This window comes from Somniosus microcephalus, chromosome 3 (assembly GCF_052327205.1).
Source record: "Somniosus microcephalus isolate GS21.2 chromosome 3, FLI_Smic_1.0, whole genome shotgun sequence".
NCBI lineage: Eukaryota > Metazoa > Chordata > Chondrichthyes > Squaliformes > Somniosidae > Somniosus > Somniosus microcephalus.
In genome coordinates this window covers 283,924,243-283,939,924 of record NC_140989.1, presented here as the reverse complement: position 1 = coordinate 283,939,924, position 15,682 = coordinate 283,924,243, and the positions used below count along the sequence as shown (strand labels likewise).

The 15,682-nt window shown below is 45.5% G+C and overlaps 1 protein-coding gene across 8 annotated transcripts in view; it reads left to right on the top strand.

Moving 5' to 3' along the window:
• The window catches only part of dock7 (dedicator of cytokinesis 7), a 210,576-nt gene that overhangs the window by 164,416 nt on the left and 30,478 nt on the right, over positions 1–15,682 (top strand). For 5 of the 8 annotated variants that reach the window (XR_015077663.1, XM_085982673.1, XM_085982671.1 and 2 more), the window contains exons 32-34: positions 2,144–2,279; positions 7,936–8,032; positions 9,540–9,557. Coding sequence is in view for 7 of the 8 variants with exons in the window: in XM_085982673.1 (XP_085838799.1) it covers positions 2,144–2,279; positions 7,936–8,032; positions 9,540–9,557 (251 nt within the window). In the remaining variant the exon portion in view is untranslated. The remainder of the gene's footprint in view (positions 1–2,143; positions 2,280–7,935; positions 8,033–9,539; positions 9,558–15,682) is intronic. The other 3 variants (XM_085982670.1, XM_085982675.1, XM_085982674.1) reach the window with 1 other exon arrangement.

Sequence of the window (15,682 nt, the reverse complement as noted above, 5' to 3'; positions counted from 1 at the left end):
CCAGTTGAACCAGGAACACTCCTCGCCACGATGGACGTCTCGGCACTCTACACCAGTATCCCCCACGATGACGGCATCGCTGCGACAGCCTCAGTGCTCAACACCAACAACAGCCAATCTCCAGATGCCATCCTACAACTCCTCCGCTTCATCCTTGACCACAATGTTTTCACCTTCGACAACCAGTTCTTTACCCAAACTCACGGAACAGCCATGGGGACCAAATTCGCACCCTAATACGCCAACATCTTCATGCACAAGTTCAAGCAAGACATCTTCGCTGCACAGGATCTCCAACCAACGCTATACACCAGATACATCGACGACATTTTCTTCCTATGGACCCACGGCGAAGAATCACTGAAAAGACTACACGATAACATCAACAAGTTCCATCCCACCATCAAACTCACCATGGACTACTCCTCAGAATCGGTTTCATTCTTGGACACACGAATCTCCATCAAAGACGGACACCTCAGCACTTCACTCTACCGCAAGCCCACGGACAACCTCACGATGCTCCACTTCTCCAGCTTCCACCCTAACCACGTTAAAGAAGCCATCCCCTATGGACAAGCCCTGCGAATACACAGGATCTGCTCAGACGAGGAGGAACGCGATGGACACCTACAGACGCTGAAAGATGCCCTCGTAAGAACGGGACATGATGCTCGACTCGTCAATCGACAGTTCCAACGGGCCACAGCGAAAAATCGCATAGACCTCCTCAGAAGACAAACACGGAACACAACCAACAGAGTACCCTTCGTCATCCAGTACTTCCCCGGAGCGGAGAAACTACGCCATGTTCTTCACAGCCTTCAACATGTCATCGATGACAACGAATACCTCGCTAAGGCCATCCCCACGCCTCCACTACTCGCCTTCAAACAGCCGCCTAACCTCAAACAGACCATCGTTCGCAGCAAATTACCCAGCTTTCAGGAGAACAGCGACCACGACACCACACAACCCTGCCACGGCAACCTCTGCAAGACATGCCAGATCATCAACACAGATACCATCATCACACGTGCGGACACCACCCACCAGGTACATGGTACATACTCATGTGACTCGGCCAACGTTGTCTACCTCATACGTTGCAGGAAAGGATGCCCCGGAGCATGATACATCAGCGAGACCATGCAGACACTGCAACAACGGATGAACGGACACCACGCAACAATCGCCAGGCAGGAGTGTTCCCTCCCAGTCGGGGAACACTTCAGCAGTCAAGGACATTCAGCCTCCGATCTTCGGGTAAGCATTCTCCAAAGCGGCCTTCGAGACACACGACAACGCAAAATCGTCGAGCAGAAACTGATAGCCAAGTTCCACACCCATGAGGACGGCCTCAACCGGGATCTTGGGTTCATGTCACGCTGCATGTAACCCCACCTGATGTGGGGTCATCCAGACTCGAGTCGTCGTTGGCTTGTTCTCTCTACACAGATGCGGCTGGACCTGCTGTGATTTCCAGCAAAAAAAAATGTTTTTTGTCTTTTTTTGTTTTTCATACAGACCCCAGCATCTGCAACATTTGACCCCTTGTGACCCCACCTCATTGTTCTTTGATGTAATGTTTTCCTGACTGACCTGTTTGGACACCATTCACACCTTTGATTGCTGTGATTATCTCTCTGCCGAGGTGTGATAAATGGCAGTTAGAAAGATTACCTGTAAACATCTGACATTATTCTTTGACTATATAAGCTGTGTCTTTATGCATTTCTCCACTTCACCTGACGAAGGAGCAGCGCTCCGAAAGCTTGTGATTTCAAATAAAGCTGTTGGACTATAACCTGGTGTTGTGTGACTTCTTACATTTGTCCACCCCAGTCCAACACCGGCATCTCCACACCATATATGTATAGTTGTCAGAGGAGCACAGAATTGAGCTTTTTTTGTGATGCCCTCTATCGTCATATGTCCTACTAACACCCTCTGTCCTGGCTTGTAAGGGAACAACGGCGACTTGGGAGTAAGGTACTGGAGAGATGCAGGTGCTTCTGGAATTATATCTCCTGAAGAATCAGCAGTGGCAGGACAAAAAAAAGTGCCACAAAATTTGCACATGGGAGTTTCAAAAAATATGGGGAAATTATTTAACTATCTATTTTATGTCAAATCATTACAGGGCAAGAAAGCTTTTGAACGAATGAATAGTCTGACATTCAAAAAATCGAAGGACATGAAAGCAAAGCTTGAAGAAGCAATTCTTGGAAGCATTGGAGCTCGGCAGGAGATGGTTCGTCGTAGCAGAGGGCAACTAGGTATATTCATCCTGTTCACCATCATTGTTCTCCCTTTACCTACTTGTTTGTGATACAGTTGTCAGAACCCATTTTCACAGCCATTCTCAGCACCTTTCTCCAGCCACAACTCATTTCACATGGATTCTAGCTGAACTTTCACTGATATGCTCATCATATGTAATGCTTCTTTAATCGCAGCTCTCGGCATTTCATACAATCCACCCTCTCCACCATGCACTGCTGCATGCATGCTGTCAACTTCTCCAACAACATTGGTTCAATCTATATTGTAATTCTTCCCATCCTCTGTTCCACATCATCCTCCGTTTAATTGGTTTCTTTAACCAAAAAAAACTTATTTTCCTTTCAGAGAGCGAGGAATGGAAACTCAATTTGGGTGCAAGCCAATCCAGGAAATCTTCTTTCCCTTCAATTTCTTCCGACCTCATCTCCCCTTCCAACCTCGTTTCTGTTTACTGGGTTTTGAACATCTTCTCCGACTTTCACCTTTCTGACTTTGAACAATCTGTTTTCAGCAAAGGCCATAGTTTCATCCCTTATACTGATTTTCTTCCATATTTTTTAACTCTCTCTCTCTCTCTCTCTATATATATATATATATATGTATATATATACATATACATATAATCAGGTTTATAAATTGGTAATAGAGTCATAGAGTTATACAGCACAGAAAGAGGCCCTTCGGCCCATCGTGTCCACGCCGGCCATCAAGCCCTGTCTAATCTAATCCTATTTTCCAGCATTTGGTCCGTAGCCCTGTATGCTATGGCATTTCAAGTGCTCATCCAAATGCTTCTTGAATGTTGTGAGGGTTCCTGCCTCTACCACCCTTTCAGGCAGTGAGTTCCAGATTCCAACCACCCTCTGGATGAAAAAGTTCTTCCTCAAATCCCCTCTAAACCTCCTGCCCCTTACCTTGAATCTATGCCCCCTTGTTATTGACCCTTCTACTAAGGGAAAAAGTTCCTTTCTATCTACCCTATCTATGCCCCTCATAATTTTGTACACCTCAATCAGGTCCCCCCTCAGCCTTCTCTGCTCCAAGGAAAACAACCCCAGCCTGTCCAGTCTTTCTTCATAGCTAAAGCGCTCCAGCCCAGGTGACGTCCTGGTGAATCTCCTCTGCACCCTCTCCAAAGCAAGCACATCCTTTTTATAGTGTGGCGACCAGAACTGCACACAGTATTCCAGCTGTGGCCTAACCAGCGTTTTGTACAGCTCCATCATAACCTCCCTGCTCTTATATTCTATGCCTCGGCTAATGAAGGCAAGTATCCCATATGCCTTTTTAACCACCTTATCCACCTGTTCTGCTGCCTTCAGGGATCTATGTACATGCACACCAAGGTCCCTCTGATACTCTGTCTTTCCTAGAGTCTTACCATTCAATGTGTATTCCCTTGCCTTGTTAGTCCCTCCAAAATGCATCACCTCACACTTTTCAGGGTTAAATTCCATTAGCCACTGTTCCGCCCATCTGACCAACCCATCTATATCGTCCTGCAGACTGAGGCTACCCTCCTCGCTATTTACCACCCCACCAATTTCCGTGTCATCTGCGAACTTACTGATCATACCTTTTACATTCACATCCAAATCATTAATGTAGACCACAAACAGCAAGGGACCCAGCACCGATCCCTGCGGTACCCCACTGGACACAGGCTTCCAGTCACAAAAACAACCTTCGACCATCACCCTCTGCCTTCTGCCACTAAGCCAGTTTTGGATCCAATGTGTCAAGGCACCCTGGATCCCATGGGCTCTTACCTTCTTGACCAGTCTCCTGTGCGGGACTTTATCAAAAGCCTTACTGAAATCCATGTATACCACATCCACTGCACTACCCTCATCCACACACCTAGTTACCCCCTCGAAAAATTCAATCAAAATTGATCAGACATGATCTTCCCTTGACAAAGCCATGCTGACTATCCCTGATTAACCCTTGCCTCTCCAAGTGGAGACTAATTCTGTCCCTCAGAATTTTTTCGAATAATTTCCCTACCACTGATGTTAGGCTCACTGGCCTGTAATTCCCTGGTTTATCCCTACTACCCTTCTTGAATAATGGTACTACGTTAGCTGTTCTCCAGTCCTCTGGCACATCCCCTGTGGCCAGAGAGGTTTTGAAAATTTGTGTCAGAGCCCCTGCAATCTCCTCCTTTGCCTCACACAGCAGCCTGGGATACATCTCGTCCGGGCCTGGGGATTTATCCACTTTTAAGCCTGCTAAAACCGCTAGTATCTCCTCCCTCTCGATGCTAATATGCTCAAGTATATCACAGTCCCCCTGCCCGATTTCTATGTCTACATCGTCCTTCTCCATAGTGAACACAGATGCAAAAAATTCATTTAAAACCCCACCTACATCTTCTGGCTCCACACACAGATTGCCACTTTGGTCCCTAATGGGCCCTACTCTTTCCCTAGTTATCCTCTTGCCCTTAATATACTTATAAAACGTCTTAGGATTTTTCTTTATTTTGCTCGCCAGTGTTATTTCATGGCCCCTCCTCGCTCTCCTAATTTCTTTTTTAAGTATCCCCCTGCACTTTTTATACTCCTCTAGGGCTTCCTCTGTCTTTAGTCCTTTGTATCTGCCAAAAGCCCCCCTTTTTTTCCTAATCCATTCTCGTATATCCCTTGACATCCAAGGTTCCCTGGGCTTGTTGGTCCCACCCTTGACCTTTACGGGAACATGTTGCCATTGTACTCTCTCAATTTCCTTTCTGAAAGACTCCCATTGCTCCGATGTGGATTTTCCTACAAGTAGCTGATCCCAGTCCACTTTGGCCAGATCCTGCCTTATCATATTAAAATCGGCCTTCCCCCAATTTAGAACCTTTATTTCCGGTCCATCTCTGTCCTTTTCCATGACTACCTTAAATCTCACCGAATTATGGTCACTGTCACCAAAGTGCTCACCTACTAACACTTCTACCACTTGCCCGGGTATATTCCCTAGAATTAGGTCCAGTACCGCCCCCTCTCTTGTAGGACTTTCTACATGCTGGCTCAAAAAGCTCTCCTGGATGCACTTTAAGAATTTTGCACCCTCTAAGCCTTTCACACTCTGACTATCCCAGTTAATATTGGGGAAGTTGAAATCCCCCACTATTATTACCCTATTATTTGCACATTTCTCTGAGATTTGCCTACATATTTGTTCTTCTATCTCCCCCTGACAGTTTGGGGGCCTATAGTACACTCCCAGCAAAGTGCTTGCCCCCTTTTTGTTTTTAAGTTCTACCCATATGGCCTCATTAGATGAACCTGTTAATATATCATCCCTCCTTACAGCAGTAATTGACTTCTTAATTAATATTGCGACACCCCCTCCTCTTTTACCCCCCCCCTCTGTCTCGCCTGAAGATTCTATACCCCGGAATATTGAGCTGCCAGTCTTGCCCCTCCCTCAACCATGTCTCCGTAATAGCAACAATATCATACTCCCATGTGTTCATCAACACCTTCAGTTCATCCACCTTATTCGTAAGACTCCTTGCATTAAAATAAATGCCATCCAGCCTTGCCCTACTCCCTTGTGCCGTTACATATTTGCACTGCCTTCCAAGCTGACTTGTTTTTTCCTCTATATTTGGCTGTACATCACCCTATTATAGCTCCACTCTGTATCCCATCCCCCTGCCAAGTTAGTTTAAACCCCCCCCAACAGTGCTAGCAAACATCCCTGCAAGGATATTTGTCCTATTCTGGTTCAGGTACAACCGTCCGACTTATACAAGTCCCACCTTCCCCAGAAGCAGACCCAGTGATCCAGGAAACTAAAGCCCTCCCTCCTGCACCAACTCTTTAGCCACGCATTCATCTGCTTTATCCTCCTATTCCTATACTCACTAGCACGTGGCACCGGGAGTAATCCAGAGATTACAACCTTTGAGGTCCTAATCTTTAATCTGCTACCTAGCTCCCTAAATTCTTGCTGCAGGACCTCATCCCTCTTCTTACCCATGTCGTTGGTCCCAATGTGAACCACGACCTCTGACTGTTCATCCTCCCCCTTCAGAATGCCCTGCAGCCGTTCAGTGACATCCTTGACCCTGGCACCAGGGAGGCAACAAACCATCCAGGAGTCACGTCTACGGCCACAGAAACGCCTATCTGTTCCCCTTACGATAGAATCCCCTACCACTATTGCTCTCCCACTCTTTTTCCTCCCTTCCTGAGCAGCAGAAGCACCCCTGGTGCCAGGAAGTTGGCTGCTGCTGCCTTCCTCTGGTAAGTCATCCCCCTCAACAGTATCCAAATTGGTATACTTATTTGAGAGGGGGTGGCCACAGGGGTCCCCTGCACTACCTGCCTGCTTCTACTGCTCCGCCTGATGGTCACCCATTTCCCTTCTGCCTGTGCAGCCCTTACCTGCGGTGTGACCAACTCACTAAACATGTTATCCACGAGCCTCTCAGCATCGCGAATGCTCCAAAACTCATCCATCCGCAGCTCCAGCACCTCAATGCGGTCTGCTAGTAGCTGCAGCTGGATACATTTCCGGCACACATGGTCGTCAGGGACACCGGCAGTGTCCCTGAATTCCCACATAGCGCAGGTGGAGCATAACACGGGGCTGGGCTGTCCTGACATGACTTACCCTTTAATTAATTTAAATTCATTCAATACCACCAATTAAAGATATTCTCTAGGGCGCTTGTATGGCAGAAGCCCCCGCTACACCAGAGAGACCCTAGAAAATATAAACCGCAGAATTGAAGTTACCTTACAGCTAAATGATATATTTAAGGGCTCTGGTTTACAAACAAACTAGATGATGAATATCACACCTTATTAGAAACTATAAACCACAGAGTTTAAGTTTAAAAAGAGAGAAATACTCACCAACCAATCACTTACCTGCTTTCTGGTGACGTCACACTTCAATTTCTTTTTACCTCTCTCCTTCCCTTTGAGTTCCGAGTTCGGAGATTAGTACACCTTACCTGGTCTCTGGAGCCTTTTATAGCCCCGCTGCCGCCGCTCGAGTTTCCCGCCGACGCTCTGAGGCCTTACCTGGTCTCTGGAGCCTTTTATAGCCCCGCTGCTGCCGCTCGAGTTTCCCGCCGACGCTCTGAGGCCTTACCTAGTCTCTGGAGCCTTTTATAGCCCCGCTGCCGCCGCTCGAGTTTCCCGCCGACGCTCTGAGGCCTTACCTGGTCTCTGGAGCCTTTTATAGCCCCGCTGCCGCCGCTCGAGTTTCCCGCCGACGCTCTGAGGCCTTACCTGGTCTCTGGAGCCTTTTATAGCCCCGCTGCCGCCGCTCGAGTTTCCCGCCGACGCTCTGAGGCCTTACCTGGTCTCTGGAGCCTTTTATAGCCCCGCTGCCGCCGCTCGAGTTTCCCGCCGACGCTCTGAGGCCTTACCTAGTCTCTGGAGCCTTTTATAGCCCCGCTGCTGCCGCTCGCGTTTCCCGCCGATGCTCTGAGGCCTTACCTGGTCTCTGGAGCCTTTTATAGCCCCGCTGCCACTGCTCGAGTTTCCCGCCGACTTAAATGATCCTTATGTGGAGGTGACATTTTTATAATTTTTTCCACATAGTCTTTGGGGAAATACTTTAAACAGTAAGTGCTGTCCCTTTAAGCATCAATTATTGTGAGCTTATTTTAAAGTTTTTTCTTTTATGCTTGATGTGCAGAGCGAAGTCCATCTGGAAGTGCGTTTGGAAGCCAAGAAAATCTGAGGTGGAGGAAAGATATGACCCACTGGCGCCAAAACAGTGAAAAACTCGACAAGTGCGTTAAGTATTAGGAGGTTAATACTGTACACACAGTAGAAAAGGCACCAAACTGAATTGTTAGCAAATCTTAACTATCTAATATATTGTAAAAGTGGAGTATCAGCATGAATTCATAGTACAACATTTGTAAATCCAATTGTTACACCTAAACTGCCTCCAGTAAGGCCCACCTTAATAGATGTTCTGATGCTGGTCAGATGCAGTGCCTCTTGCACTTTAATGGCTGGAGCCAGAACAGTGCTCCAGAAGACCGATGCATCATATTTCCCACTGAAATTGGTCTATCTTCTTAAGAGACCCTGCCCCACCCATGTGAGGTTGGTAGACTAAAAGGTCAGTTGATTTAAGCATGTGCAGCCAGGTGACGTGGTCCTGGGTTCTTCTGAAACTTGAAGCCCCATTTTGAGCACATAGATAAATACACATATTATTGACACTCTTCATTTTGGAGATAACTTTATGCTAGGAATGCTGCAACTACCCTCAGTGGCCTAGGCTAGGGAGAAGTTTAAAGAAAATAGCCAGGGTTCTCACTACTTATTGCTATCCAATCAACTCTGTTGTAAAGTAAGCATACATAAATGCCAGGTCAGGAAAGCATCAGACTCAGACATGATGACTTTCATGGTTAAACAGCCTGCCAGACTTACTGGTCTGGACTCTCATGAACAGAATGTGTACTTGGTGAGGGACCGGAAGGAACCTGGAATCGTACTCCAGCAAGGCAGCTCTTTCATAATATGTTTGCATACATAATAGTTAGCACATTTCAAAGTGATTCATTCTATGTGAAGTGTTTGGGATATTTCTAAGAGATGTGATGAGGCTTTATATTTTTTCCCTCTCCTGAAAGCATTGACTCATGCTAAAGTGTGATTCCATGAGCGCCAGCACCCCGCCCATCCCTTATCCACGTAGCTATTCTGTTTGTGTCAGCAGGCTATTCAACCACTGAAGTGATAAATTGCTGAGCCTGATCCTTTCTTCACCTGACATTCATACATACTCACAATCCACCAGGGTTTTTTGACTAGCAATGTGCTGGAACCCCTGACTCATTTTATTAATTGCGTCTGTAGCCTATGGAATTTTTGCCTCTATGAGGGGATTGTGTGGGTGGGGGGAGAGTGGTGGTGGGGGTGAATGATGATGTGTGTAAGATACACCGTGCTGGGATGGGATAAGCTCAATGGACCAACTGGTCTTCTGTCCTTTTTTGCATGTTTCTTATGCTTGTGTTAAGGCCAATTGTAGTGCTACTGCCACTGACTTGTCTCACGTTCATTAGCTCAGCATAGACTGTGGACAGAATCTGGGATCTTCCCAGTCTGTATGGCTCAGTACCACACAGGTAGTGGCTTTAACCAATTGAGCCAGTTTGGGTTGCCAGGTGCGATCCTAGTTCCGCGTTCTTGGGTGTAAGGTTTGCTCTTGTTCTGTCTCACTGCCTGTATCCTAACCCACAGCTGTAATTATTTCTTCACATGTGCTGTTTGTTAAAGAAGCCAGAAATCTGTCAGGTACGGTAACACTGGCTGCTGCTTCCATCCCTGCTTCTGCATAATATGGGTGAAAAAATTAAAACGTTGTAATTTCATCCCTGGGTTATACCTGGAATGAGATTAAATTCTGTGTGGTGGTTTGATCTGCTAGGTATGTGTGTGCGTGTGTTAATAATTATTGTGTGCTGAGATCTACAAAAAAAAATTCTATCTAAAATGCAAAAAATGAAAAGTTTTGTCTAAGTGTTAGAAAGAATGCTTCATGAAGTGATCTTCAGCTTTTAAAAACCCTAATTTCAGTTGGTGTTGGTTTTTCAGTTTTATCAAGAAAAGTAACTTGTCTCTATATTTCGATCTGAAGATGTTTCAGCTCCTTTTTCAAATCCCTCTGCATTTAAAGCTCTAGTGATGTGCATAAATTTGATCAAACCAGCTTGATATAAAAAAAAGTGATGGCTCTTGCCAGTGGGTGGATGCTTTACATGATATAGTACAGAGCCATTCCAACCAGGGGGACATTTCCACTGTGCACTGTGAGTAACAAAATCATAAACCCACTCCTTATAAATGGATTTACAATTTCAATACAAGCGCACTTGATGAAATCACTTCTCTCCCCTCTCCCCTGCCTGCCCCCCACCCTCCACCAAGGAAATTTAATTTCTCTCAGTTTTAGCTGATTTCAGCTGGAGCAGCAATTGGCCTGAGCACATCCAAGATCCCCACCCCTGATCACTGTCCAGTGACAAGTAGTGAATTTTTATGTGGGCAGAGATCTCAGCTGTGATGGGCTCCATGGTCAAATAGTTTTCCAGTGCTCTCCGTCGAGATTCACATGTAAGGAATGTCCCCTTGGGTGAAATACTGAAGGGTGGCTGGCACTTTTGAAATTGTACCCCAGCATAAGCCAAGAAGCAAAGAGAGGAAAATTAAGAGATAAAAATGATGCAGGGTGCACATTATGGCACGACACAATGCAAAATAACATTTTTTGATTTTGTCCTGAACAAAATCTTTATTTTTCTGAGACTTCAGCTTTTGGAAGTGCTTCCTCCTAATCATTCTTCATTCTCCCTATGCAGCACCCATCTCAACACAAAAGGACAGAACTGCTTCCTTATGACCTCCAATACTGCCCTAAAAATGGCCATGACGAGGTTCTCCCTCTGATGCTCACACACCTCTTCTCCACATGTCCAACAGTGACAAATCTGATGGAGGATCATAAGAGCAAACTACTCCCATGGTTCCATGGTGCAGCATGTTGTGACTCCAACGCACTTACATAGCCATGCCATTGGAACAAAATAATGTAGTTATCTTATTGATAGCAGAACCACTTGCAATGGAATTTACTTCAGTAGGACCCAGATCCCATTGTCCCAAATTCATCCCATTTATATTGGAGGTTGGATTTGGCAACACTGGGGTAACTGTACAATTTTTCAAAGACGGTGAATGCAAATATTCTGGCCATTTTGCATTGCTGACCTGTACATGCAAACTAAGAGGTTACTTTGCCTGTTGCCAGACTAAAATGACAGCCATTTAGTTTGCTGCCGGTAACACTTTGCCTCTGGAGGCAGGGACCAAACCACTAACCAAGGTGGTGTCCTGTGCCTCCGAAGGAATGTACACTACCTCATTTATATTGCACCATACTGTAGTAATAGTGGAATCAGTTTCATCACTACAACACTTATAACGTATTTCCAGCCCAACTCCCTTTCACCTGTGGCCCTCATATTAAAAAGTAAGAGAAAGAAAGAAGATATAGTAGTAGGATTTAGCCCTGGACAATAAGTTAGTGCCATTCGCTATGAATTTAACTTCCAAGTGCAAAGGAGTGGTTGAGGAGCTGGTGATAGTGCTCAAATAGAGCACTGGCATGTTACATAATGATGCTAACTGGAAAGTAGCAACACGCAATAATGTATAGCTCTATAAACAGGTTTGAGTGTATGCATGTGGGATAATGTATACTGAGAGTGAGATAAAATTCCCTTTTATTATGTCAGTCTGGTTTGGCTTGGTGCTTTCATGGCCACTAATGTGTTTGCACTTTTCTGGGGATTAGCCCAAATAGTAATTCCCCAAAATTAATTTCATAGATATACTGTACCGTTAGCAAACCAAAAAAAATGGTCATTGAGTACCATGGAAGAGTCAGCCTATCTTCATCTAAGCAGTTTGACTTACTGGATCCTCTAGTGCAATTGTTGTTTGTGTGCATTTATTTCAATGCTTGAAATGTGTGTTAGCAGAATGCTTCCTCAGCATATCAGCCTGGACATTGAGAAGTCTGGGGGAGCTCTGCTTGCGCTGGTCCGTTTGCTGATCTGCATGCAGCTTGAAGATAAAGCACTAAAACTACATTTACAGAAAGATTGTAGCACGAGTGATGAAATGCAAAATATGACATTTAACTTGTCTATTTTTTTAATCCTTAATTCTGCAGAGTTTCATCTGATTGATCTATTATAAGTAATGCATTTCATTTATGATGTATTCAAGATTCTATTTTGGTATATTTTTTTTTATTATGTTATTCTCTAGGTAGTTAATAAGGATATTTCCTGCACATAATCAAAATACGTGACCAACAATTTCACTTGGAGTATATTCTGATTTTTAATATTTAGTCACCATGCCAATATTCTTAAGTTTGTCAATGAAGAGACTGAGAATTCACGGAGTAACTTTGTTTAAGGATGGTGCAAAGCAGATTGTGTGATCAACTGACTGGTGCTTTAAACTCGACATCCTTTGCTACTTGGCCAGATCTTGCAAATGAACACTTTCTTTCTCTCTCTCCATCTCTTTATCTCTCTCCATTTCTTTCTCTATCTCTCTCCATTCCTTTCTCTATCTCTCCATCTCGTTCTCTTTCTCTCCATCCCTTTCTCTCTCTCCGTCTCTTTATCTCTCTCCATTCCTTTCTCTATCTCTCCATCTCGTTCTCTTTCTCTCCAGCCCTTTCTCTTTCGCTCCAGCCCTTTCTCTTTCGCTCCAGCCCTTTCTCTTTCCATCCCTTTCTTTCCATCCCTTTCTCTTTCTCTCCATCTCTTTCTCTTTCTCTCCATCCCTTTCTCTTTCACTCCATCCCTTTCTCTTTCACTCCATCCCTTTCTCTTTCGCTCCATCCCGTTCTCTTTCTCTCCATCCCTTTCTCTTTCACTCCAGCCCTTTCTCTTTCGCTCCAGCCCTTTCTCTTTCCATCCCTTTCTTTCCATCCCTTTCTCTTTCTCTCCATCTCTTTCTCTTTCTCTCCATCCCTTTCTCTTTCACTCCATCCCTTTCTCTTTCACTCCATCCCTTTCTCTTTCTCTCCATCCCTTTCTCTTTCACTCCAGCCCTTTCTCTTTCACTCCAGCCCTTTCTCTTTCTCTCCATCGCTCCATCTTTTCTCCCTTTACTCACACGTTTTGGTCTATTTTCACCGATCTCTTTATTCCTCTCGCATTATATCTCCCTCTCTGGGATGAACTGCTGTGCTGTTGTATGTAGTGACATCGTAAAATTTTCAAAAAGAACATATTTATGATTTCACTACACATTGTGACTAGAGCAATCCTTTCCTTCCCCCTCTCCCCCTCCTGGTTCTCTTTCCCCCCCCCCCCCCCCGCCACCACCCCCCCATCTGTACTTGCTCCCTATCTTCCCCTTTCATGCCATCCCCACTAATTAAACTAGCATGTATATATTATGACCAGTTGAAGATTGTTGCTTGCCTCTTTTAGGAGAGAGAACTCCAAGTACAATAAGTGCTGACCCATAAATGCTGCCTTTTGAAGTCACCAACAAGACTTGACTTTGAATTGTATCTCATTAGCTTTGTGCCTTTAACGGTAGTTATAGGAGTTTCTATTAATGACTTATCAAGTTTTTTCCCTCATGAATGTAATCTTGCCTATATGCACTTATGTAATGATAGTACCACACATATCTCACCAGAGAATTGAGGATAGGCAGGGTATCTGTTTTCAATTCTCTGGTACAGTACAGACAGAGGACAGGATTCCTTATTGATTAATGCCTCCTACTGTTTGAGCTGCTACCTTATTTTGTCTAGTCCTTTGCGCCTTCCGATGTTGCTGCATTTGGGTGCAAAGACCATGGGGAAGCTCCTTATTTCCACTGAGATGCTCAAGTAGTGGACTAGTTGACACTCTCCCGAAAGATCATGCATCTTCTATTTTTAGCCAGACTTTCATGTACTTTGCAGTGTCGTGCTGAATTGCTGCATCTTACACTTTCAGTGCAGTCTTGGAAAACTCCTACCTTCAAACATATAAGTCCACCCAGCAGCTGTCACCTCTTTGGCGCCACCCTTTATCTATTGACATTCTTGGCTTTACTTTTTACTTTGAGCTCTGAGGAAGTCCCACATTTTCTCCACTGCTAAAGCTGCCTCCTAAAAGCTTGGGGGGGAAAATTCGGTTGCATTGTGCCTCCCGTTAGTGCCCTCTTAGGGCGCTAATGGGGCGCAAAGCAATTAGCTCCCGGGCGCGGCGCCGCCAACACCTCCTGCGAAATTCTGTGGGAGGTTAGCGGCAGCGGTAACCGTTAGCACCCTGTGGTGCTGCGCCGCCGGCGATGACGTCATCTTCGGTAGCACCCCCTGACTTACCGCCAGACGCTATGTCCGACGGGGTCAGGGGGGCCTACCTGCTGCCGGGGCGATGCTATTTAAAGGCGAGGTGCCGGGCAGCCATTTATGTTGCTGGTCGCCTGCCAGCACCTGCCTCTGCTCCCGTCCCCGGCCTCCTTAACCGCCCCCCCCCCCCCCCCGCCCTGCGGAATGCCGGCTGCGCTCCGTGAGCCTGGCACTTCTCTTGAGTGCCGGGCTCTTTTGCCGGCACTCCGATCCCTGGTGGCCCAGCTGGGCCCCGGGTCGTGCTGCACAAGGCCCCTTCCCTTTAAGAAGGGGAGGAAGGCCTGCAATACCGCGGCATGTAGCGCCGCGATATACCCTCGCAGAGCCCCAAGAGGGAGGCGGGGCACTTCCAGTAGCGCCCCGCTTCCCTCTTGGGGCGCTACCACTCAATTTCCATCACCGGGGCGCTAATAGTAGCAACCCGGCGAAGTTAGCGCCCCAAAGGGGGCGTGACTCAATTTTTTGCCCTTGGTTTCCTCTTTTGTGCCAACAATAACAACTCTTGATTCTCTATGAAGTCTAACCACCCAATGAGGTTTTCTAACATTTCTCTTGTATTCCTGGACAGGGTAGAACAAAAAAAGTTTTCATCTGATAGATGATCCCTCTCAACTCTAACCTTCACCATCTCTTCTCTCTGTCCCCCTCTCCTCCTTCCCTTCTCTACTCCTCTTTGTCTTCTCCCTTTCTGTCTTTCTGTCTTAGTTTATCTTCTCTTTTCTTTCTCTCCTCCTTCCCCTTCTCTCCTCCTTCCCCTTCTCTTCTCTCCTCCTTCCCCTTCTCTTCTCTCCTCCTTCCCCTTCTCTTCTCTCCTCCTTCCCCTTCTCTCCTCTCCTCTTCCCCTTCTCTATCCTTCACTGTGGGAGTTCCACTTTAGAAATGCTGGAAAAGACTGCGATGGTACAGGAGATGTTTTTATCAATGCATCATTCAGAAACATCCCAGAAGAATGACTTTTCCAGAAGCAAAGTGTAGGATAAATACTCGAAGATCCTCCCCTGATGTGGGACCAGTATAAAGGCAAAGTCTGTCTGTTGCGATTTGAGATTTTCTGTTACCACTTTTTCTTGGTAGTGAATAAGAATTGAAGAGAATAGAACTGTTTGGCACAAAAGGAAGCTAAGTATATTTATATAAATATAAAAATATAACAATATATTTGTCATATTGCAACAAAGGTGATGTCATATGAAAGACACAACTACTGTGTAATTTGATTAATGAAGGCATTGTAGAAAGTATATTTATTGACAGTGTTTCAGGAATAGAGCACTTTCCATTATAGAAAATGTCATTTTGTTTCCTGGTCTGCAGATTATATCTTTTTTTCTCCCCATTTTGAAGTGACTTTGGGCAGAACCTGTGCTTTACTGTATATAAGTTAAAATGCATACTTTTCAGATCTCCTGGTGGCTCAGTGTGTAAGTCCACTGCATTGTGTGGAACTGAGCTATATAGATCAGCAAGTTCCCAGGTTTAATTCCTG